At 41.6% G+C, this 26,752-nt stretch overlaps 1 protein-coding gene across 1 annotated transcript in view; it reads right to left on the minus strand.

Moving 5' to 3' along the window:
* Window positions 1-2,960: 2,960 nt before the first annotated feature.
* LOC129239104 (cubilin homolog) overlaps window positions 2,961-26,752 on the minus strand; it is a 35,100-nt gene continuing 11,308 nt past the window's right edge. The window contains exons 11-23 of the mRNA XM_054874406.1: window positions 24,198-24,509; window positions 23,132-24,128; window positions 22,904-23,066; window positions 17,040-17,404; window positions 16,764-16,973; window positions 16,214-16,700; window positions 15,974-16,140; window positions 9,815-14,011; window positions 9,573-9,749; window positions 7,738-7,954; window positions 7,191-7,649; window positions 3,282-3,385; window positions 2,961-3,220 (exon numbers count right to left, since the gene is read on the minus strand). Of these exons, the coding sequence (XP_054730381.1) occupies window positions 3,077-3,220; window positions 3,282-3,385; window positions 7,191-7,649; window positions 7,738-7,954; window positions 9,573-9,749; window positions 9,815-14,011; window positions 15,974-16,140; window positions 16,214-16,700; window positions 16,764-16,973; window positions 17,040-17,404; window positions 22,904-23,066; window positions 23,132-24,128; window positions 24,198-24,509 (7,999 nt within the window). The 3' untranslated portion in view covers window positions 2,961-3,076. The remainder of the gene's footprint in view (window positions 3,221-3,281; window positions 3,386-7,190; window positions 7,650-7,737; window positions 7,955-9,572; window positions 9,750-9,814; window positions 14,012-15,973; window positions 16,141-16,213; window positions 16,701-16,763; window positions 16,974-17,039; window positions 17,405-22,903; window positions 23,067-23,131; window positions 24,129-24,197; window positions 24,510-26,752) is intronic.

Raw genomic sequence — 26,752 nt, forward strand, 5'->3', positions numbered from 1 at the left:
CAAAGACAGCGAACTGGTGACTGACGTACAGAGCAATCTTAAATTATGGAAGGAACACTTCTCGAACCTGTTAAACAGTGATAGCTGCGCATGTCACAGTGAATGTGAAGATCCCGATACCCCAATCGACGACGACGGAATTGACGTTCTGCTACCCGACCATGACGAGGTGAGAATAGCGATAACGCGGCTAAAGAACAACAAAGCCGCGGGCGCCGACGGACTGCCGGCTGAGCTATTCAAACATGGCGGCGAGGAGCTGGAAGGGTGCATGCATCAGCTCCTATGCAAAATATGGTCGGATGAAAGCATGCATGGCGAATTGGAATGGAATTGGAGTGTGCTCTGCCCAATCCATAAGAAGGGCGATCCTGCAATCTGTGCCAATTACCGCGAGATTAGTCTTCTAAATATCGCCTATAAGGTTCTAGCGAGCGTATTGTGTGAAAGACTGAAGTCCACCGTCAACCAACTGATTGGACCTTATCAGTGTGGCTTTAAACCTTTAAAGTCTACCATCGACCAAATATTTACAATACGCCAAATCTTGGAAAAGACCCACGAAAGGAGAACCGATATACACCATCTTTTCGTCGATTTCAAAGCTGCATTCAACAGTACGAAGAGGAGTTATCAGTATGCCGCGATGTCTGAATTTGGTATCCCCACAAAACTAATACGGTTTTGCAAGATGACGTTGCATAACACCAGCAGCGCCGTCAGAATTGGGAAGGACCTCTCCGAACCGTTTGATACCAAACGAGGTTTCAGACAGGTTGACTCGCTGTCGTGTGACTTCTTTAACCTGATGTTGGAGAGCATCGTACGAGCCGCAGAACTTAATCGCTCAGGCACAATATTTTATAAGAGCGTCCAATTGTTGGCGTATGCCGATGATATCGACATCATCGGCCTTAACAACCGCGCTGTTAGTTCTACCTTCTTAAAACTGGATAAGGAGGCAAAGCGAATGGGTCTGGCGGTGAACGAGGACAAAACGAAGTACCTCCTGTCTTCAAACAAACAGTCGGCGCACTCGCGTATCGGCACCCATGTCACTGTTGACAGTTATAATTTCGAGGTTGTAAAAGACTTCGTTTGTTTAGCAAACAGCATTAACACCGATAACAATGTCAGCCTTGAAATCCAACGTAGAATCTCTCTTTCCAACAAGTGCTACTTTGGACTAAGTAGGCAACTGAGCAGTAAAGTCCTCTCTCGACGAACAAATCTAACACTCTACAAGACTCTCATCATGACCGTCCTAACGTATGGCGCAGAAGCTTTGACGTTGACAACATCCGATGAAGCGACGCTTGGAGTGTTCGAGAGAAAGATTCTGCGCAAGATTTTTGGACCTTTGCACGTTGGCAACGGCGAATATCGCAGACGATGGAACGATGAGCTGTATGAGCTTTACGACGACATAGACATAGTGCAGCGAATAAAGATCCAGCGGCTACGTAGGCTGGGTCATGTCGTCCGAATGGATACAAACGCTCCGGCTTTGAAGGTATTCGATGCGGTACCAGCTGGTGGTAACAGAGGAAGAGGAAGGCCTCCTCTGCGTTGAAAAGATCAGGTGGAAAGGGAGTTGGCTTCACTTGATGTGTCCAACTGGCGCCGGTTAGCACGAGAAAGAAAGGACTGGCGCGCTTTTTTAAACTCGGCCAAAATCGCGCCAATTAAGAAAAAGAAGAAGAAGAAGTATGTGATACGTGAAGCTTCTCTGCAATCTCACGTTTTGCACTGTGACCATCCGAATCGATTATTGCTTTGATTAGAGAGTCATCAACTTCAACTGGACGACCAGAGCGTTTTTCATCTTTGAATGAAAAATCAACAGAACGAAATTAGGCAAACCAATTTTGACACTGCCGTTCTTTAAAGGCTTCGTTCCCATAAACAGCACATAATTTTTTTGAAGCTCGCATCGCAGGTTTTCCCTTTGCGGAAATAAAAAAACAAAATATGACGAAAATGTTCCTTTTGATTTTCCATTTTTCAACGAACGCCAAACGAAAACTACGCAACCGATCAAAACACGTTTATTTACTCATTGACAGCTGAATTGCCAACTATCAAATAACAAAATGTGTTCTACATTTGTACTACGTCTGCAAACCTAAAAATTCAACTGAAGTCATCTATATATGAGTGAAATCTGCAATTACTTAGTTGCCAACCCAATGCATGTAATTGCCCTTACAATTTCGACTTCAATAATTTCATCCCATGTCAATTCCCCATAGTGGCTTAATGTTACAATAAACGCAATTAAGGGCACCCATATAGTGGCTCGTGGTGGCTGCATGAGAATTTGAAGAATTACTCTTGGATTCTCAGTTCCACAATTTCGGTAGTTCTGGTCATTCTAGCCATCAAATTCTACGTAAGCAGTTTTGATAGTATTGCCTTGAGTGATAGCTGTCGTAATAATCGATGGCTCAAATCAAGTGCTAGCTAATTGCAATTTGAGACTTGCTTGTACTAATTTATAAAATTATATTTTGGTGATGGAAAAATTCAGAGAAAAATCCCTACCTATCTGGCACGCTGCAGCAAACAAGAATATCAAGGTATGAGGTTTAGCACATTACAAAGGGCATTTGGGCACAACCTGTCAAAAAAATATGTTGCATGGGTCTACCAATATACATATGTATAAGATAAACGTTGACGATCGGTGACTACAGGACTTGTTTTTGTTTGCATGAGATGAGTGCTGCTCGTTCTTGCATATGCTACCTCCATAGACTGACCGCACTTATTCAGTGGAAGCCAGAGTTTACATACTACACAATATTTTAATGAGTTTAATTTTTATATTTGAACATACGAATTTTAAGATTTTCATTTATTTTATCAACTTTTTCATTATTATTTATTTTTTTTTTCATTTTTTATAAATAATTTCTAATTAATTACATGACACAAATATAATATTTATTTAATTCTATGCAAGTCCACTGTCAAAGCAGTGGTGTATCAAAATGGCATCTTTGTGCTAATTCGATCTGGGCTGTGTCGCTCAGACAACACCTGCACACCCACCACCACCACCACCATTGCCACATTACATTAACATGTACTCGGGAATCTTATAATTTGAGTAGACTCCTTGGAAGTTTATAACCCAGCCAGTGCCATCGTAGTTGAGCGTTTTATGGAAGCGTATGGAAACTGTGCTGCCTTCGCTTTTATACATTTTAGGATTATCCTGAATGATCAAAGAATATTTAAAAAAATGTAAATAAAAAAAAATCGAAAATTTAATTTACCCCGCCACAAAAGCGTCGCACAACCGATTCCGAGCCATCGCTACTGGGTTCAATAATTTCCAAATAATCTGAGTGGCAAGTGTTCTTGGTGCCAAGATCGAAAACTGTTTTGAGAAGGGATGCAATATATATGTATTTAATATTAAATTTAAATATAAATAGATATGCTTAATTAATTATTATATAGCGGAGTCACCGTTTTAACGCAAATAAATATTTATCCATTTTTTTTTATTGATTGGAAAAATACTAATAAAAAATCCAGTATTCAACATAAACACTATAGTATTGGAAAGATAAAAGCTGATTTTTCGGATATCGAAGTAAACGAAACTAAATTTTTTCTTTCTTGCTAACAAATTAGAAGCACATATTCATGTGATATTATGTTAATGTTCATACAATGGTGAGCATAACTGAGCGCATTATGATTTTTATTATATATTAAAAAATATTAGATTAGATTTTCTACGAGGTTTGCACATCGGCCTCATGGGCTTTTGTGCCCTCTACTCATCACAGTACCTCATCCAGATCCAGTTCCCTTATTAAACTTAAGACAGAGCTGGGTTGCACTGAGCATTTTTGCCTTTCTTCCGGCTGCAAATGGCCATGATATCTCAAGCTTCCCGCGCTATAGCGCTGCATAGGAGGAGAAGGCGCATTGTAGTCTCCTGAAATCGGTCGCAGACACGACAAAAGTCAGTAGACCATATCTCTATCGTGTGCAGAAGACTAGTGAGTTTGCAGTGGCCTCTGAGAATGCCCGTGAGCATTCCTAGTTTAACCTTGTGGAGGGTTATGAGTTTTCTAAACCTCTTTCGGTTGTACCTGTCCAGTAAAGATTTCGCCTGGCATAGCCCGATAGCTTGGTGCGAATTAACCTCACTTGGCCGCCTTAGCCCTTCACTCCTAAGCTTCTCATCAATGATGTGTTGTGCCATAGCAAGGAAGGACTCAGCTCCTATTAATGACGAGGCCGCAACCTCTCTCACCAATGCGTCCGCTAGTTCGTTCCCAGTTATGTATACCCGTGTGTCTTGGGACCCAAATCAGCCGTATGCGATGGTGCGTCCCTAACATATTCAGTTTCTTGATACGGACCAGTGAGAACTTAATCTCATACAGGAGGATATAGCATTGAGTTCCGCCTGACTGTCGCTTAGAATGGCAACTCGCTCATTCCGGAAATTCTTGTCTAAGTTGATCGCTTGTCATAGACAAATGGTATACACCCCGCTTGGAAGATGCTTGGGAAACTACACTTCGGAACAGAACGCTTAGTTCTGGGGCCGCATATTCCAGCGCCTGTCCCTTCTGTGGTATTCGAGCCATCTGTGTACCAGTGCAGGGTACACTTCTGGAGTTTCCTTTCAAATACAGGTATACTCCAGTTTATCTTATCGTCCAGTTCAATTCTGTACTTCTTTACGAATTTGAAGACTTTTGTGATATCACCTATGGGTAGCTGGGTAAGTGGAAGCTTCAGCCTTAGCAATTCCAGGAGGGGTTATAAGATCCACAACTCCTGCAAACACCCCTTACTTGTTTATAGCTGGATAGTACTGTCGGCTGCTGCGGTTTCAGCTGTTCTTGTCTGCAGCAGGTACTCTATCTATCTGCAGATGGGTCTCTGCACGTTTCTCTTCTCTAGTGCGCGATAGCGAGGAGGGCACAGAGAACTGTTTCCTCACAGTCAAAGGTACTCTGGATCTCCGTGCATAGCTCATACAGCGTAGTATTCGTAGATCTTCCTGCCCTGTACGCATCCTGGTTTTGATGGAGAGGTATTATACAAAGAGTGTTTGATCCGATTTCATTATCAATAATCTTCTCCATTGCTTTCAATATAAAGGAGGTCTAAAGGACTTAGCCAATGAATAGTCCTTTTTTCCTACTTTTGTAATGAAACCCCATTATGCCCTTCTTCACACTGTTAGTAGGTATGACAGCGAAAAATTGTCTCGCATTATCCCAACTAGACGTGATTTACTCCCCGCCTTGCTGAATTTTGTAATATAAAATAGTATTTAATTATGACAATAGTCTGGTAACGCACATATGCCCCTACGAAAACCATATCAACCCAAGTTTCTTTTCAAATTTTTAGGAATAAAAAAAACTCACTGTCAATTTTTGGTGGAGTTAAGAATGAAAATTATGAAATGCATTTCAGTAATGCAGATCAGAAATTACAATAAATACAATGTTTAAAATATTAACCTGAATTAATTTGTCAATTAACCTCTAAGTGGTTTAGTGACTTAGACACATTACGTGAATTATTTTTCAGCAAATGCACACGCTAGATGGTGCTGCGGTCGAAATATTTCGAAATTAGGTTTTACATTTTGGTAGAGGCATTAGCGCATTTTAATACTGATATGCACACTACTTACTATATTTAAAAACGTAATTTTATTTATAAAACAAAAACACGATTTTTTAAAGCACTTTCGTATATGGGCACAGCTCAGTGAAATCTTGAAGTTTTTCGAAATATTTTAGAGCGGAAGTCTTAAAATATAATAAATTGTATATTTCCGATGGGGACACAGTACCGATTGGTTTTTCTTGCATGCACCCTAAGGCAAAGCCAAAATAAACAAGACTCATTCAAATGTTTTTGATGGCGCCATCTTTTTAATGAGTTAGTGCGTTGGAAGTTACATCCCCAGCTAACTTCCAGTGAAAGCTTAGAGACATTCCGTTAGGTGGAAGCGAAGTTATTGCGTCTAAAGTGTCAGTATATTTGAGTTATCGGTACAAAAATGAATTTCGAACAAAGAGCTAATATCAATTTTTTTATTAAAATCGGTAAAACGTTCACCGAAACATTTGAACTGATAAAAAAAGTTTATGGCAATGATTGTCTATCTTTACACGTTTCAGAGATGGTTGTGAGGACATAAATATCAATGAACATACGGGGCGGACCGGGAAATCAGTAATCACCGAAAACTCCATCGCAAATGTTCGTAGTTTTATCAAAAATGAACCGAAACCATCATTGAAATTTATGGAAAAAAAACATCGATTTATCTCATTTTAATGATGATTTGGGATTACGAAAGATCTGTGCACGTTTCATTCCGCATAAGTTAACTGTGCACCAAAAATTGCTCAGAATCCAACATTCGAAAGATCTCATTAAAGAGGCGAGAAAAGACGAGAACTTCCTTTACAACATTGTAACTGGTGATGAAATGTGGTGCTTCCTACATGAACCTGAAACTAAGCCTCAAAGGAAGGTCCGAATGGAAGGTCCCAGACGAGCCGCTACCCAAAAAATCGCATTTGGCGAAGTCAAAAATCAAGTCGATGCTAATTTTTTTTATGATTCCAAGGGAATTGTCCACAAGTAGTTCGTGCCAACTGGCCAAACCGTCAAAGCAATTTTCTATCTTGGCGTTTTGAAGCGTTTGCGAATTGAAGCGTTTTGTCGAATTCGCCATGAATACCTCGAAGGAGGAGGCTGGCGCTTATTGCATGGCAATGCACCATCTCATCGATCCACTCTTGTGGCTGATTTTTTGACTAGAAATAGCATTTTAACCATCAATCACTCACCGTATTCCCCTGATATGGCTCTCTGTGACCTCTACCTATTCGGAAATTTGTATTTGGCCATGAAAAGAAAACGTCTTGCTTCCGTAGAGGCCATATAAAAGGCTTGTACCGACATAATGAAGGACTTTCCGGCCAATGACCTGAAACACTCTTCCGAAAAGCTTTTAGATCGCGTCAAACAGTGTATCGAGGCCAAAGAGGACTCATTTGAATAAATTAACTCGAAGTGATCAGAACAAAGCTCCTTTCGTTCCCTTCTTGTTTATTTTGGACTTCACCTTGCATATGTATGTGCTGAAGCTCCCTCGTTCATGTTTACTAAAATTTATAAAATCTTACCTTCGAAGTGCAACAACACATGCAAATTTCCTGGCACCCGTATATTCCAACGGCAATCCGAATTATTTCGCACATTATTCGGATAGAATGGATTAACGATGGTGCCACGATTATTGTATAAATTCCCACCACATCCAACACCATCACGGCTAGCCAAATAAGTAATATCGAATTTCGTATAGTAGCCACTCATTTTGAAATGCAAACGCAACTTGTTCGTGGTGGAGAAAAGCGCCTTATCATTGCCGGTGTACGAGCAAATCTTTTGCAACGAACTATTCGTATAGGCATTAAAAACTTCGATATATTCTTTTTCACAGGCATAATCGGCAAATGTCACATCCGCATAATAAAGGCTAAGTGTGTAGTTTTGTGGCGCTTCGATGTAGACGTCACACTCGTCTTCTGTTTCGGCGATTTGAATGCGACCTTGAGTGCCGGTAAAGTTGCGGAAGCAGCCTTGACATGAAGGAAGAAAATAATAAATATAAATATAAAAGGAGTGATTGAAAGTGGACACACAGGAAAATTTTTTTGAATGGCATACCTTCCACAGCAAAAGCGCTTATGCTGAAGCCAGTTTTTTCGATTTCATCGTCAGTCTGGAATTTAATAATTAATGTGTTGCCCGTAGAGAAGAAATCATCGGGCAAGTGATTGCCACAGTAAACGAAATTAATAGCAAAGTTACTCCAATCAACGAAGCCCCTTTGACCATTGAAAACGAACTCAGTGCCGTAGCCTTTTTCAATTTTATCGGCGTCCTATAGTTGGAAAAATTTCATTTGTATGATTCATTTTAAGTTGCGTAACATATTTTTCAATACTAATAGTCTATTTCCACCAAGAACTTAACGGCAGTTGAGAGTACTATCAGGCTTCAGAAATATCAAGCGTTTCTAACGTTAACTTAAACAGCTGATTTTTGTTTACCATCAACAGATGTCTACTAGAGCTTCAAATCGCATGTTTATGGTTTGCTTTTTAGCATTTCTCTGCAAATTTGTACTCCATTTATTACAGAAAATATATGTTTCTACTAAAAATGAAAGAAAAATTTATTTTCTTAAGGAAATTCTACCACAAAAAACTTTGTTGATAATCCCTATTTGGTCTGCATTGTTACGGCTCTGCCTACGTCTAAAAGCAGCTCGTATAAACATTTTTGTATTAAAAATATAACATTTACCGTAAGGCCAGTAAAGTTAAGTTAACTCTATTTGAAAAGTCAGTTCTACACAGGCAACAACAATTGCAAAGTAATTTGAGTATTTCAATTCTTTAGTGTTTTAGTTAAACATGGGCTGAAAAGTCCCGGGCCTAGCACATACATACAGTTTTATTTCATTAACCTCTTTTCCAGTTAGTGCTAATCTTAAAACAACAGCTGTTGAAATTTCGTGATATTCTACTCATTAGTTCGTGAGTTATTGTGCTGAGCTTGACGCTAGGTAGGTAGGTAGGTTGGGTGGTTATCATAACGACACACTTGGACCTTTCGCAGGTCCATTGTGATACACTGGAGCTTATCCTTACCCTACGTGTTCTTGTTCAAACCATCCGGAAATCGAAGTAAGGGAGTCCTAACCTCCTAGCGGGGCTGCCTATTAAACAATGGCCAGTTAATACCCCTATCATTTTTCTTATAGCTTCTCTGTTAAGGCTTAACAAGATTTTCCATCGACCGCTGTTCCAGTTCGGCGATGTCTGTCTGCTTAGTTCGCATGTTGTGAGATTTTGCCAACTTGTATTTACCTTTTTGATGGTTTCCCTATCGATAAGCAGTTTAAAAGTCGCTATATATGTATATATATGTATCATTGGCGCGTACACCCTTTTTGGGTGTTTGACAGAGCTTCTCCTCCTATATGTCGTGTGCATCTTGATGTCGTTCCACAAATGGAGGGGCCTACAGTTTCAAGCCGACTCCGAACGGCAGATATTTTTATGAAGAGCTTTTTCATGGCAGAAATACTCTCGGAGGTTTGCCATTGCCTGCCGAGGAGCGACCGCTATTAGAAAAATGTTTTTCTTAATTTTGGCGTTTCGCCAACGTTCTCCCTGGCGAGTTGTTCGCAGACCTAAAAAAACTACTCGCCTATAAGAAATTGCGCTCGAGTAAAAGGGTTATCGCCGAAACTGAGCGTATTTTGAGAAAAAAGATAAATTAAATAAAAATGGAAGTTCTACAAAAACGGTATTTAAATCCTAGAGCGGCGGTGGAATGATTGCGTTGTTCTTGATGGAAATTGCGTTGATGAATAAAGCTAATTTTGAACAAAAAAGAAGTGATTTCTTTTTAGGCCCGGGATTTTTCAGCCCGTGTGTTATAGTTAAGCATACACTGCAGTTAAGGCTCCGTGGGAATAGACTATAACTTACTTCTTTGTTATAAATTCTCAGTGTGTCTCCGCCACATTTGCCTGTGGTGTTGGTGCCTTCCAAATCGAAGCGTTCAAACTTCAAATGTATTGTTTTTTCACTTTTGACTTTCCACAAGCAATTCAACTGCTTGCCATAAAGTTGATTTGCTTCATTCGGCGAATTTAAAACCAATTTCTGTCAAAAAAAAGTTTACATATTGAGTTTGCGCTACTAAAACAACACGCTCACACCCCACTCACCTCTTTGCCCTTGACCTCCAACTCCACATTGCCACATATCTTGGGTAAAGATGTTATTTTCGCGCTAAAGCCAGCACTTGCCCCCGACGAGTCACTAACGAAGCGCATAAATAATGTATTACCTGAAGACATAAGTCTATGTGGCTCCACATGACCGCAAAATGTACCAATCAAGTCCCCGAAAGGACCGCCACCATCGCGCACTTCTAAGAAATCATCCTGACAATTCTCGCTTTCCTCGATATGAAAGCTATTGAAATCTACAAATAATTGTCTGCCATGTGTGGTTGTAAATATGTGCGCACAATCCAAGTTATTCGAGTAGCCGCTCGCGTATTTGTTGAGTTCGTAAGTCGAATTGTCTGCGCCCAGATAGACTTTTTCATCACAATTTGGCAGGAATGTGATGAGCGCTTTGAAGCCCATCGAGTCAATGCTCCGGTCTGTATAGGTATGTATTAATGCACGATTGCTGGCAATATGCAATGGTGGTAAGAGGCCAGTAAGGTTGCCGCATAATTTGGCAATACGTTGGTCCTCGACAGGCAAAAGCGACTTGTACACCTCCACGCCGTCAAAGTCACACGATGCATCGCTCTCGTAGTCAAAATACTCAAACTTGATGAGTATCTTGTAATCATTTGGTGCAGTTAGATTCCAATTGCATTCACTGTTTGGTGGAAAAGTACCATCTTTATAATGACGGGGCGTCTCTATCATCGTCGAGTTATGAATTGTGTAGCCACATATATTATTACTGTAGGCGAACTTAAAACCCTTGGATGAAAATGAATGGTCCGTGCGTAAAATCACTGAAATTTTGTCACCACGGAACTCATGGGAACGTTTGGTGCCACAAAGTATAGTCTCCTCTGGCGGCATATCATCGTAGTACGTGGCGACTGTAACATTATCGAAGAGACAACGTGTAATTGGTGGTTCTTCCACCTCGAAGTCCAAGAACTGCATCATCACGCCGGTCTTAGTTTTCTGCTCCTGCACAATGGTATAATTGCACATCAAATTGTTTTCATAACGCCGCGGATAGCCGGGACTGGTCATGTGCTGCGACTCACTTGTCGCATATAGAATACCACCACAATTGCGTTCGAAATTTGCCGTAAAGCCATCACCCACCGTCTCCGCATCTGTGCGGAAAATTAGGCGCATCTCCGTTGTTGTGCTATTCACTGATTGCGGCGGTTCACGCCCACAATATCTGCCCAGATCTTGCCATGTGCCATTCACCGTCGTCCTCTGCTGTACCAACAAATAATCTTTTGTGCAATCCTTACTTGATTCAATAAAGAAACGTGCAGTGAAATAGAGTCCAATACGAAAACCAGGATCCGTTGTTAATTCCCACACGCATTCAATGTTATTCTTGTATTGATCACTAAACCATATGGGTCGATATGGATAAGTGAGTTTACCACCACAACCGCTGCCCTGTTTCATGGACAAATTGAAATTGGATTGGGTCTCATAGTTACGCGTGTAATACTCAATAAATACACCGCGCTCCACAACCATATTATCCATGGAGGATTGTGTGCAAAAGCGTCCCAAATGGGGGTAATTCTGATTCGGTCCACTATACACAATTAGATACTGCTCTTCACATGAGCCCTTGAAATCTGTTGACAACGAAACTTCGATCTGTACACCAGCAGCCCAGTAATCAAGATCTTCTGTGTCATCCACACTGAACTCGTGATAGGGCCACACTGCCCAAGCGCACTCCAATACACCGGTATAATTGCCCATTTCCGGCTGTGTAATATTTAGATCGGTATAAATCGAACGTATGCCACCGCATTTATAAACTTTGTACTTCAAATCCAAGTTGATGAGTCTGTTACGTCTGTTGCCTATCAATTTCATTGTAATCGGATAAGGTAGCCGAACAACGGCTTGGGTCTCATTTTTACATAAAAGATCAGGCACTATTTGTTGCGCGTTCAATTCCAACTTCAAAGGCGTCACAAAACTGCAAAACGATGAGTACAGAGATGAGAACGGACTTGTAAAGTTCCTTTCGTAACGTTCCACTTGTAACGATAATGTTTCATTATCTTGCATTTTGAGTGCATAATTGCAGTAGATATCGGTATCGTTGTGGCGACTGAAACTCACTGCGCCTTCAACATCCATCAAATCGAAGTTGTGACGGCACACCTGTGAGTCCTCATTCGAGGAGAAACGCAATCTGAAGCCACGATGTTGACTGAACGAAAGCAAAAATGCATCAATACCCATTGTGTTGTCCGTGGAGTAGATCACTGCTGGTGGGTTATTCGAGACGCGCGCAATAATCGATTGCATTTCGAAATCATTAGCGAAGCTAAGTCGTCCACGGAAGGAGCTCATATGGCCGAACGAGTTAGTTGTATTTAACGGCGCGCCGGTGTCGAAATCGATGATCTCGACCTTGACGCGCTTACCTTTCGGTACGCGTATGTACCAGGAGCAATGTGTCGGCCGACTGACACCCTGCGGATAGCCCGGTGTATAGAGTGTGCCGCGATTCGCATTTATCGTCTCGCCGCAACGTGTGCCGATAGCAGAATATGTGAGCTTGAAAGTGTGTGGTGACGAATTAGCGCTCTGAATGTGATAACGCACAACCAATTTATTTGTTTCAACAATGTACTCTTTATCCTTGCGATTGCCACAAATGCGTAAAGTATCTGTAACGTTATCTGAACCATCGTACGTAACGATCTCTTGCAGCTCCAAGTGGCTGCCGTGCGCACACTCATCCGTGTTGGGCAATTCCATATTTTCTACAATAAATTTAATTGTACTACCACCGTCCACTTCGATTGTGTATACACACTCGAAATCGTGAGCATTGTTTAGTAGAGAAAAATCAGGTGAGTTTATTTCACCTTGATTCTCATAGTATGAACCGCCGCAACGGCCAATCGAAACTATGGCCTTAAAGCCCACATGTGGCTCTGAGATATCGGTGAAATATTTTACACGTAAAACATTACCAGTCGTATACTTCATGTTCGGTTTCTTTTTGCCACAGAAGATGCCGATCAGAGGCATTAGCTCGGTCGCACCATCATTTAGCTGCACATATTCACGATCACAAGCCCCCATCTGACTATCCGACGTTGCCAAATCGAATTCATCTTTAAACTCCACGGCGATTATATGATGCGCTGGTGCCTCCACCCGCCAAATGCATTCCGAATGCGGATTTGGTATGTTGGGATAATTGGGCGAATTTATGGTTTTCTCTTGATCCAAACGTGTGCCCTCTGTTAGAACCAACACATCCGAACACTCGTGACTTATCTCTTCATAATAGAAAGCGGCTCTGAAACGTGGGAAGGAGGTAGGTGAAAATTTTATAAATGCACGATTCGAAGTGGTCTCCAATAGATCCGTGATATTATTCTCACAATATTTGCCCTTGCCGAGGAAGGGTGAGTCCTCTGCCAAGCCATTGCGTACCAAAAAGTAGGCGCGACATATATTCGTTTGGCTGTCCGGCGCAAGATAAGACTCCACAAATCGTATGCGTATACGTCGACTTTGACGTACTTGTATTTTCCAGACGCAGTCCGTTTGGAAATTGTTTATGCCACTCACTAAATTTGTAATATTAACTAAAGCCTGTCTAGCAGTCATCTCTGAGCCGCAGCCAACTCTTGATCTTGCTGAGAAACCCGTCTTATTGACAGTGAAGTCGGTGACGAAGTTGAGCTTCAGATAAGGTGTGCCATGGTACTCTTTTTGCACGTTATCGGGTTTTTTACATAATCGGTCCAACTCCTGCCAACTTTGTAGATCATTACTAGCAGATACTGTGACGTAATCTGCATTGCATTCGGCCATATCTTCCAAATCGACCTTAGTCATTTGTAGCGTAACATGAGTGGCAGGATTTGTTGGCATTAGAAGCCAACTGCAGTTCAGGGAGCTGGCATAACCGTTAGGATAACCAGGCGAATTTACAAAAACCAATAAATCGGTATTTATAGAATAAATGTTCTTGCCGCAAATTGCAGCATTTTCTTCCAGGGTTTGATTATTTTTTAATTCCTCCTTCGAGAGTGTAGACCATTCGAATTTGAAGGGACCACGCAAAGCTTTGATGTACAGTATATTTGTGCTTGAACGAACGAAATTCGTATTTGAATAATCGATCTGGAGTCCAATATCTGAATAACCGTCGAAGAACTGTTAAAAAAGAAAAATATTAACATCTACTGATAAGATTGGCGAATAATATATAAAATAGTATATAAAAAGATTTAGAATTGGCAGTGCGGAACTCGAAAGTTTGATAATCCTTCGTATAGTTTCTCTCTTCCTTCCCTACGCCGTATTTTCATCATATAACGTTTCCGCGAGTCATTATTAGGTTGGAACCAAACCCACGCGCTTTGAATTAATAGTCCAATTTTTTAGGCTGGCATACGAGTTTCATCTTAGCACAAACCTACAGCTTTAGTTCACCCTATTTTTGAGGTTATCTCAAAGCACTTATCACTACATGTGAGGCCACCATTTATTACCAGGTGAACTATTCCCCAAGACAGCTAAGGAAGGTGTGAATAACTCCGCGAGATCCTCCAGACAGCTACGGCATAGATGCTTAACGGACAAAGTTCAGAAAGAACTCCCACAATACTCGGCAGCTTCGGCTTTGTTCATCTCAGAAGTTCCATGGAGCACCTCCTATCCACGCTTGGCCGGCACGACCTCGCGAAAGTGGTGTCAAACGCTTGCTGAGTTGACACGAAGCTCACCTTTCCCGGAGCACACCACCGGTAGTCAATAGAACCCCATTCTCACATTTTGGAGAGACCACCTCATTGGTATCATGTCTAGCTAGCTTATTAGTTGAGCATTTCCTACTACCATGCCTTAATTTAGTTTCTTAACTTAATTTCAAAGTATCCTAATGCGGTCGAAAGAGAATTCTGGCATTCCCTACTAGTTTCGAGCACACTCAGTACATTAGTTATCACGAATAAATGTTAAGTTTACCAACACTTGTTACACTAGTGAGTAGCTACTCGACTGGTTATTTGATAGCGGCTACCACCAGGCAATACGCATTATAGGCTTGGTAGTCTGAACTTAAGCTTGAGCTCGCAGAATATTCCCACCCAACGTTTCAGCTTCGAGCAATGCGTGCACAAGTTCATCGAGCTCTGTCTGCAAGTCACTCTTATAGCTCGAGCCGCTAAGTCTGTGCTAGAGCAGAAGTAGTCTAAAGTGTCCTGCTGATTGAATAAGGGCAAACATTTGGACTATCCCCAGCCTCTTAAGCACCGTCGTGCTCTCCAGCGAGTTACACCAGACGATAACATAGTACGACGAAATTGATTTTGCAAAACGATTATAGAGCCAATAGATTACCCTAGGTGAAAGTCCACCTGTTTACCAAGTGGGGCCCTCAAGGCAACTGATATCTACTTTGTAGGGTACTAAGTATACAAACACCCTGAATGCAGCGCCTTTTTGGCTGGGTCATGTCGTCCTCATGCGTACAAACACTCCGTCTCTGAAAGTATTCACTGCGGTATCAGCTAGTGGTAACAGAGGAGAAGGGCGCTGGAAAGATCAGGTGGGGAAGGGCATCGCTTCACTCCGTTAAACTCGGCCAAAATCGCGAAAGCGGTTATCGCGCCAATTAGAAGAAGTGGCAAGCCCCTATTCTCTAACACTCAAAAGGACAACGAACGACAACGGTACCAATTGACAGTGTGTCTAACCACCTTGGGGGGGTTCGAGGCCTATCTACAACTCCGCCGTACTATGGATCCGGCACCCGGTTGCAATCTTTCCAGATCCAGATTTTGGCCCTGCGCCAAAATGAGAAAGTCATCCGCATACGCACAACATTTACAGAGAAGCTCTAACTTCCAAAGTGGGGAGTCCACCATTATGTTCTAAATAAATGAACCACAAAGGACCTCGAATCACCCCAATCTCCACACTTCCACACATACCCACTATGGAGGCTTTCCTGCCCGAAAACTAGCTCCATCACAGAGCAATTTCCGGACATCCAAGCTCCTCAGCGCAGGTAATCAAATGCCCCCTTGAAGTCAATAAACATGCCAAGGACGTATTTATTGACGTTTTCCCTAGCTACACTCAGAACATATTTTTTTCTCGTACAGTACTAACCTGAATAAATGGTATATCCACATCTACGATATCTTGTATTTGTACCACCAGCACATAGTCCTTATGGACCGTTATACGCCAACTATAAGGGTCATCTGCATGGAATTTGGTAGGGTAATGCGGCGACTCTATTGTGCCATTTGTGCCATTGATCTCATTGTGTGTTGCTAGTGAAACGGGAAGGATTTATTTATTTATATATAAATTAGATGCATGCACTCTCATTAGAAGTCTACTTACCATAATTATAAGATATCAAAAAACCATTGCCCACACCATCATTATCGCTGCCAAATTTCAACCACATTGATTGACCACCAATTATGGGTGGTGGTATGTTCGTACTACAGAATAAACCAAGCAAACGACCACTTTCACTTGAGTCACGCACCTCCAGATAATCTTTATTGCAGCCCTCTGATTCTTCCAAATCGAGTGATTCAATTGTCAGTACAATCGAGTTGCCTTCACGCACTTCAATATTCCATTCGCAATTGATATTCACCGGATATGAGGACGGATAGTAGGGTGAAGCAAATGTTCCTCTCAACGATGCGTAATAACCACCGCACCAATTATCCATCAATAGGTAATAGCCCTCAAATTCTGTGGTAACATTCAGTGGCACCACGATAGTGAGGGCATTTCCATTAGAAATAATATTTGGTGGATGTGATCTGCAAAATCTGGCACGCAATGCACCAGTTTCGTCCGCGCCGTCATATATCTAACGTTTGTATGGCAAGCACGGAGTTATTTACACGAAAATTACTGCATTCCTTCCATTTACCTTAACCCCTTGATCGATGCAATCCTCCTCTGTCGGCGCCGACATTGCTACCAGTGGACTCAGTTGCACATGTGTGGGTATGAATTGTATGTGTTTGCTAAGATCCTTTGCTATCAAATGCCATACGCAAGTTTCATTTCTAACCGCATTGCGAAAGACTGCGATATAATCCATATCATCTTCACCAATTTCAATGCGTTGACCGCAATTCTATTTATAAACAGATGCATGTTTTCAAATAATTGAATGTACATTTACATAGGAATTGCGAATTACCTCCTTGAAGCTCAATTTAAAGCCCTTCGACTCTACGCTATCATCGCTCTCAAAGCGCACTATCGCCGTATTGGTAGTGGTAACCCATTCATTCTGCGCTGTTTCCGACAAGTCACACTCCTTGAACAAGAGTTTACCCTCCTCTGCTGGTGTTTCGTCGTCACTGTTGGCCCCCTCGTAAGCCTCTACGAAGTCCATTTCACATGAGAAATAGCTTTCCATTTCGATTTCTTCCAAAGTCAGGGTGATTGAATGATGTCGCGTTACTTCGATAGTCCATTCACACCTCGACTCCGGTGGATAATTAAGCGGATAATTAGGTGATGTAATTACACCATTTCTGCTGCTCAGCACACCACCACATTCTGTGCAAATAATCAAAGTAGAGTTATTACGAAATGGATAAAATAAATGTATTGAATAAGGCAGTTTGAGAGAGCTACGAAAAAAACGGAACACCCGCCATATGATGCTCTGAGTCAACTGATTTGAGATCTGTTTTTTTTTTTTGTTTTTTGTTAGGTTGCCATATCTATGATTAACATTCCTACCAAAATTGTATCGCCATCGCTCGAGATTTGTAAAAGTTACGCCGCCTTAAGTAAATCTACCTCTGCACGTGTTTTCTATTTTTACAGTTTTAAAAATGGATTCCGCACCATTGAAAACCTTAGAAATATTGGTACTGATGCTTTAAAGAAAACAACCATTTAGGTACTAGTGATATTAACGTTTCAGAAGAGATCGTGAGTCCACCGACGACTTCAAAAACTAATGACAACATCAATAAAGTGAAAGAAAAGTTGGCCAACAACCGCAAATTAACAATTAGAGAACTGACAAAGGACTTAAACATTGCTTATGGATCCGTTCAGGACATTGTAGTTAATAATTTTGGTTTGCATCATATTGCCGTAGAGTTGGTCCCGAAGTATTGAATTTCATGCAAAAAATGGTACGGGTTGATATCGCCAAAGACATGATTTGCAAGGCTGAGTCCGACCCAACATTCATCAAACGCATCATTACTGGAGACGAGACGTGGATTCATGAGTACGACAGGCAGTCCAGACATCTGACGAGTGAGTAGAGAGCTACGATTGAACCCAGACCAAAAAACCACGTCGTTTTCAGTCAAAAAAGATAGCGTTGGATTCCCTGTTTGTATAGATCACAACGGTATTGTACGCACGAATTTTTGCCAGACGGTCAGACAGCTAATAAGGACTACGATTTGGGTGTTATGCGACATTTACGAGAAGCAATTTACCAAAAAAGAATGATTGGTGGGAAAACAACTTGTAAATTTTGCGCCATGATAACGCACCGTCACACAGTTCCATTATTATCCGTGACTTTTTGTCCCAGAACGAAACGAATATCTTTTAACAGCTATCGAATTCACCTGATATGGCTACCTACGATTTTTTTCTGTTTGATCAAGTCAAAAAACCACTACGGGGTACGCGTTTTAAGAGCCGAAAGGAAGTAATGGCAGAATCGAAGACGGCTCTAATGGCTATACCGAAATTAAAGGCATAGAAATGTTTCGAGAGCTGGATCAAATGCTGGCATAAGTGTGTTGGAGTTGAAGGCGATAATATCACCTTTGAGTAATAAAAATGGATTTTGAATTTTCAGAATATATTCCGTGAACTTTTTGATGAAGGTGGTAAGCATATAATTTGGACATTTGATGATGGTTTTTATAAGCTGCTTTTTGATCGCAGATTTGGCATTGCCCGCCGAGAGGCGACTGCTATCAGAAAAATCATTTTTCATCATTTGATGTTTCATTCCTCCATTAGGTTTTGAGCCCCTACACTCCGACTAGGGCGGCCATTTAACCTGGGTAAAAGAGCAAAACGGTTGGCTCTGATGGTGAGCGACGACAAGACAAAGTACCTCCACGCCACAGTTATAGTTTTGAAGTAGTAAGGGGCTGCTTTTTATTAAAAATAAAATAAATAATTGGCGCGTACACTTCTGTTAGGTGTTTGGCCGAGCTCCTCCTCCTATTTGTGGTGTGCGTCTTGATGTTGTTCCACAAATGGAGGGACCTACAGTTTCAAGCCGATTCCGAACGGCAGATATTTTTATGAGGAGCTTTTTCATGGCAGAAATACACTCGGAGGTTTGCCATTGCCTGCCGAGGGGCGACCGCTATTAGAAAAATGTTTTTATTAATTTTGCTTTCACCGAGATTCGAACTAACGACCTCTCTGTGAATTCCGATTATCAATAATAATGGCAGCCTTGAAATCTAATGGGAAATCTTCCTTACCAATAAATGACTCTATGAATTAAGTAACAGGCAAGGTCGACAAACAAAAATCACAAAACTTTTGGACGGCGTAGAATCTTAAACGATGATAACAACCGATTAGGGGACCTTGAAGTGTGTGAGGGAAAGATTATACGAACGATTTATGAACACTACCTGTTCATTGACGACATAAACATAGCGCAGGAAATAAATATCCTGTGGCTCTGACAGATAGGTCATGTCATATGAATGACTACGAACTCTTCTGCTCTGAAAATATTTGATTCTGTTAGTGTTAGCAGAGAAAGAGGAATGCCTACTTTTTTTTTTTTAAGATAAATTTTCATTTTGTGTGTCCAACTGGCGTCGGTTAGCACGGGAAATAAAGGATTGGTGCGTTTCGTTAAACTTGGCCGAAATCGCGTATACGGTTGTTGAGCCATCACGGCGCCATTCGTAATGACCTCGTGTGCAAAGAGGCCCCATCGAAATTGATTCAGCTCATCGAGACACTTTACATGGACGCATGGTATTGGGTAATGCATGAAAAACTTCTGAGTGACAAGCTCAAAATATTAACAGGTGTACGACAAGGATGCGTTCTCTCGCCACTTCTCTTTAACCTTGTTTTGTGCGCTATCATGAAAAGCGCCCCGTCATCTGGAGGCGGTATTACTTGAGAACTGCAAGGGCGCCTAGCGGATCTTGACTATAAAGATAACATCTAACTTCTGTCCCACAACTATCTTGAGACGGCAGCGAAGATTCATCCATCTAAAAACAGGAAATACGCAAAATGTGTCAATTTTAGTATCGACCTCAAAGATTTACAATCTTTCTGCTAATTAGGCAGCATTGCGTCGGCCTCTGGAGGTGCGAGCGATGACATCAGAAGCCGAATAAAGAAAGCTATAATGGCATTTGGCGCTCTGCAAGCTATTTGGTTAGGTTAGATTAAATGACTGCCCTTGCGAAGGGCCCACTTGGACAAAAAATTAAAATTTGTCCGTTGTGATACTATTCAGGGGGAGAGGAGGGGAATAGGAAAGGGGGAGGAACCAGACAGAGTCCAAGGCTTAGATTAGAGGATTTGAGGATGACGACCAACGAGTGATGATTTACGTTTGTGTTAACCGCTTCAAGCTGCTAATGAATTTCATAAGATTTGTGATATTTAAGGGGGTATTCTAGTCTAGAAATTTGAAAAAATCGAAAAAAAAATTTTTTCAAAATTTGATAGTTTAACTATTCAAAAATATCGCCCTAAAAGGATTTTTCAAAATTCGAATTATTTTCGAAGCTACAACTATTTTAGTGACGCGACAGCTTGACTGGTTTGAGCGGACGCAGAACTTCAAAAGTGTTTTTCTCGAAACTACTTCGTTCGATACGGTCGGCACGATATCTCAAGTTATAATCAACCGATTTGCTTGAAATTTGTCATGAATATTCCTTAAATATATCTCTATCGTATGAAGCTCGAAAAACTGGAAATTTCAATTTTTTAATATGTGTAAACAATTCGAGAAAGCTTAAAAATAAGAGAAAAATCCACCTCAATTTTTTGAGTAGCCGCCATTTTATGGAAAAAAAATTTTTTCCCGTTTTTTCTGGTTCATACGATAATGACATTCATATTAATTAAGAATTTGTATTTTTTTTTTCAGATGACCACAAGGGTAGAAATCGTGACGACGGGGACACTGCCTTTTTTCCCCCCCTTCCACTTCAAGGACACATAACTCCATGAAAATTCATTTTTTTTTGTTCAAATTTATTTTGTGTGCTCCTAATATATGAATAAATAAATGATAAAAAAATGTATCGTAAAAATATCAATAGCTTTTTTTTTATTCATCGTCAAAAAATGCTCGAAATTCGGGCCTCTAGACTAGAATACCCCCTTAAGTCCGCAATATCTGCGGGTGTAGCGAAAAAGTGTGAGCCATATGTTTAAACCTTGGCCCGACGAGAGCAGGCAGCTGAGAAGAAAGTACTGAGATGATTCCACTTCATCCCCCAGACAGCTTCTGCAGAAAGGGCTTGACGAAATGCCAAGCCTCACCTAGCGGACAGTGTCCGGTAAGGATACCTACCAAATTCGATAGCTGTGGCTTTGGTAGCCTTAGAAGTTCCCTCGAGCACCCCCGATTTACCCGCGGCCAGAAGGACCTCGCGACTTTGCACATTTCCGCACTAGCCCAGCGCTCGCTGAGTTGACGCGAGGCCCATCGTTCCAGCAGCAAGCCACAGGTTCTTAAGGGAAGGGAAGGGAAGTCCAATCCACATTTCACGGCGCACAAAACTACGAAGTTTTAATTCCAACGTAAAAGCGACTTTACTTTATGTTTGTGAAACGAGGACATGCGACGTCAGCTGATATAAGCTCATTACAAGTTTTTGTATACAGATGCCTTCGAAAAATTCTCTAAATATTCTGGCCAAATATTATCCCAAATTCTGATTTATGAGCCAGAACCCAGCAGAAGCCAATACTATTAGAGATCCGAAATGGATTATGGGACTGGATTGGCCATGTTCTTCGCAAAGGGAACGATGACTTAACAAAGGCCGCCATTGACTGGAACCCCCAAGGAAGCCACAGACGTGGAAGACCTGCGAATACCTGGAGACGACTGCTGAAAGGAAGTTAAACGCTTGACGCAAAACAGACCCGAATGGAAAAAATTCGTTGTGGCCCTATGTTTCACACTAGAACTCTATGAAATTATGAGGTTGATATAATTTTCTACAGCCTTCTACAAAAATAAGGTGGGAAGTAAAGCACTTTGCAATTATTTTTATGAGTATTACGTGTATAAGTAAGTATATATTATAAGTATTACGGGCCGCCGTAGCCGAATGGGTTGGTGCGTGATTACCATTCGGAATTCACAGAGAGGTCGTTGACTCGAACCTCGGTGAAAGCAAAATTAATAAAAACATTTTTCTAATAGCGGTCGCCGCTCGGCAGGCAATGGCAAACCTCCGAGTATATTTCTGCCATGAAAAAGCTCCTCATAAAAATATCTGCCGTTCGGAGTCGGCTTGAAACTGTAGGTCCCTCCATTTGTGGAACAACATCAAGACGCACACCACAAATAGGAGGAGGAGCTCGGCCAAACACCTAACAGAAGTGTACGCGCCAATTATTTATTTTTTTTTTTTATTATGTGTGACCAGTAGTCATTGAAGGGTTAAAGTCTCGGGCTGATATATTCAAAAAGCTGGTTCACGTGCTCTTTAAAATGTGAACTTGCTATAGATTTAAATGAAGTAAAGTTGTGTAAAATTAATTTCTGTGTAAGACTGCCTGAATAAAAAAAAACCGGTTTTGCTCACCGGCATAGCCAGCCTTGAAAAGAGTTTAACAAACTTAATTCGTTAGGTGACAAGGCGAATCTATTACAGGTAGTATCGGTAAATCAGCTGATTTGAATGAAGCAAGCAGCTGCCCAGAATGAAGCAAGGCGAATTCATTCTTTGTTTTCTACATTGCCAATACTTTTCTTTGACAATCAAACGTAGAAAATATTGTTGTTGGTCTAGTGCCACCACCTTTAATGGATGCGCCTTGGTTACGTGATAAAAAACTTACGTGACTTCAATATTTTGTAGGTCGCTTTGAAACCGTTTCCATTATGTTCCTTATTGCTGAAGAACCGCACGAACAGGATATGACTGGAACTGGTGATGACCAAATCTGTCTGAATCCCACAATGGCGCTCCTTATAATTGTTGCTGTGAGAATGGCTGGATATCTAAAGACGACAAATATTGAAGATAACATAACTCTATATTAGCTGGAATATTTTATTATAATTACCACTAGCGCATCATTGGTGCAATTAACTGTGTCTTCAATATCCATGTCCGATATCGTCAACTCAACGCCATGCCCCGGCGTGGTACTTATTTCCCACATGCATTCCACGTCATTTGGATAGGGTAGGGGAGCATTTGGCGATTGGAACTCACCCGTTTGGCGGTGGAATGTCTGAACACAGCCGAACATAACATATTCCAAGCGAAAGTTCACCAAACTGCTATTCTGTATAATAGTCAGTATGTTTCCAGTTGTAGTAAAGTTGTCATTTGGCGATAGCAGATGCATTATAGTTTCGTTCTTGCCCGGCTCTTTGAAGACTACATCCCGACCGCCGTCACGTTTCTCATAATGTGAGAACTGTAGTACGATGCGATTACCCTTTGGCGCTTGAATAGTCCACGAACAGTTGATGGGATCATTGAAGTAGGGATTACCATAGTTGGGACTTTCGATTACACCACTAATATCGTTAATAGTTCGTGAGCAATTCGAATAGTAGGATAATAGAAAGCCACGTTCGCGCTGACTACCATCACTATGGAAACGTAGCATTGCCTCATTGCTCGTGGTGAAAAGCTGTTTGGATTCTTGGCTCTCCAGATGACACAATTTCGCCAATAGCGGATGAGAGGCGCTACGCCCATTATAGATTTCCAAATAATCGTAATGGCATTCGAACAATTCTTCAATCTCTAGATCTTCAATGGTAAAATGTATGGATGAGCCTTTTGGCACCTGGATGTGCCACTCGCAAACACTATTATGTGGATAAGCACTTGGGTAGCGCGGTGACGCGATTACACCAGCATCCGATTTCAAATTACCACCGCAGCCATTCGAGAAAACATACCAGTGTATTTGAAATCCACGCGCGCTGCGAAAACTATCACTATGGAAGTGCAACCGCAACTGATGAGTGAATGATGGTATTTGACGTGGTATTAAAGACCCACAATATTTGCCGATCAATGGTGATTGTGCCGAACCGCCATTACTAGAAGATAAATACGCATGTTAGTGCCAACAAACATTTCTACTAAGCTATTCATAAGGCTACACCTACCGGATCTCCAACCAGTCTTTGTCACAGTGTTCGCTCGATTGCAGCTCAAACATGAGAATATCCAGTTTGATTTGTGTATTCTCAGGAGTATTGATTACCCAAATACAGTCAATGATATCTGTGTAATTGGCTGGATAGGCGGGAGAAAAAATTCTTCCTGTGGAGGAGAATATTTCGCCACCACATTGCTTGGTAAGATCTATGAATTCGTAAGTGGCCTCGAAACCGCCAGCCGAATCAGAGCTATCTGACACGAATTTCAGTGTTAAGAGGCGTGAGTGACTTGAGAAAGAAGGTGGTGTGTCGCAGTACCTAAAATGGATGTAAATAACTGATTTATTGTTGATTAAAGTCTAAAGAAATTGGTTCAATTTATTAATGCTAAGTTTTTGAGTTGACAGGGTGGCGCAGTTCAGCAAGTAGAATATGTCTGCTTATTCGACAATCAGCAAATAAAACAAGACAGATAAAACTAGAGAGAAGGAAGCAAGAAAAAAAAAGAAAAGGAAAGACACTTAATATGTAGTCCGGTAGCAAGGGGTCATTTTGACCTCATCATTTCATGCCGACTGATTTTAATACTAAAGGCAGACGCCATCCAATAGATGACGAAACCAACCGTCACCTGGTCCAGTAGCGGTGGGTATGTGCGTGGAATGCTGCGAAACGTGTCGAAAAAAAATTTTTAACAACTATTTAATACCGGTATTGTTGACATTTAGTAGAATAAAACAAAAATAGTCAGCTGCGCCGTAGTGGGGGGAAATACGTCAGCTGAACAGGTGAACTTGTAAAGAACTTCGTATGTGGCGCTACAAGCGAGTGTCGGTTTTGGCCGAATCGAAAATAGCGCGCCAGCTTTTTCTGTCCTGCGCTCGTTGGGGCCAGTTGGAAATCTCGATTGCTGACAGGTCCTGCAGCATTTGGTCCTTCCCACGGAGATGTGGTCTTCTTCTTCCACGCCTTCGTTTTTGGGGTACCGTGTCGTAAATTCGCCTAGCTGGAGCGTCTTCTTTTATACGGGTGACATGGCCAAGCCAGCGTAGCCGCTGTACTTTTATAGGCTTAATTAAGTTCATGTGCCTAAAAAAGCTCTTACAACGTGCTGTTCCACGCGAGTACTCCTCACTAACGTGGAGGGGGCCAAAGATCTGACGTAGAATTTTTCTCTCGAAAGCTCCCAAAACTTAATCATGTTGCCATCGTCCATGTTTTTGCGCCATATAGCAGGACGTGAATGATTAGCGTTTTGTAGTGTCAATTTGGTCGTTCAAGAGGCGGAGCTCTTCTCTTCAATTTCCTACTGAGCCCATAGTAGCACCTGTTGGCAAGAGTTATTTTCCATTTGATCTCCAGACTGACGTCATTTATGCTGTTAATGCTGGTGCCAAGGTGATCAAAGTTCGTCACAACTGCGATTAGATGGTTGTCAACACTGATATATTGTCCCAAATGCGAAGGTTCCTTGTACGTTACGTTGACAGCAGGTACTTTATTTTACCCGCATTCGCAGTAAGAACCAAATTGCTCGCCTCTCGCTTAAAACTACAGTATGCCGAGCATACTGCGCTGTTACTGATAGCATAGTACTCTTATAAAAGATAGTACCAATGCGGTTCAGCTCGGCAACGCGAAAGATTTTTTCCAGCAATTTCCAATTTGTCTGAAACCTCGCTTGGTATCGAACGGGTACGAGAGGTTACTTCCAATCCCGATGGCGTTTGTGGTAAGACGCAACGTCATTCTACACAGCCGTATTAGTTTTGCGAGGGTACAAACTCAGACATAGCGGCAAACATATGATTTCTATCCATGCTATCAAAGGTGCCTTTGAAATTGACGAAGAGATGGTGTGTGTCGAGTTGTTTTTCGTGCGTTTTTTTCCAGGATTTGAAGTATTGTGAAGCTCTGGTCTATGATGTACTTACCAGGTCTGAAGCCGCACTAATAAGGCTCAATCAGTTTGTTGACAATGGGTTACATTCTCTCACACAATACGCTCGACAGGACCTTGCATGCGATATTAAGCAGGCTTATCTCGCGGTAGTTTGCGCAGATTGCAGGAGCATCCTTTTTATGTATTTCGCAAAGCACACTCCAGGTGCAGTCACTTGGCCTGCTCTCATCCGACCATATTTTGCAAAGGAGCTAATGCATGCGATTTGTCAGTTCTTCGCCTCCAGCTTTGAATATCTTGGCGGAAAGTCCGTCTGCTCCAGCGGCTTTGTTGTGTTTGTCGCCTAATGGATGTTCGCACCTCATCTAAGTCGGGTTGCGTTACAACGATTCATTCGTCAGCGACTAGGGTATCCGTATCCCCATCTACGCTGTTACATGCACCATTAAGCAACTGAGATGTTCGAATGCTGGCATCGTGAAATCAGAGGTTGTGAGAAGATATTCGTTCCCATGACTGTCGAGTCTATGCTAGCTAAACGGTCCGCAATTTTAGCAGGTCAAGAACTTTCCCTCCAGCAACATGTCCCCAAAATGCATTTACACGAAAACAACAGGAGATCAATTGGAAAGAGTATTTCAAATAGTTGTGCAACAGT

The sequence above is a fragment of the Anastrepha obliqua genome, chromosome 2, assembly GCF_027943255.1.
Source record: "Anastrepha obliqua isolate idAnaObli1 chromosome 2, idAnaObli1_1.0, whole genome shotgun sequence".
In the NCBI taxonomy this organism is placed as follows: Eukaryota; Metazoa; Arthropoda; class Insecta; order Diptera; family Tephritidae; genus Anastrepha; species Anastrepha obliqua.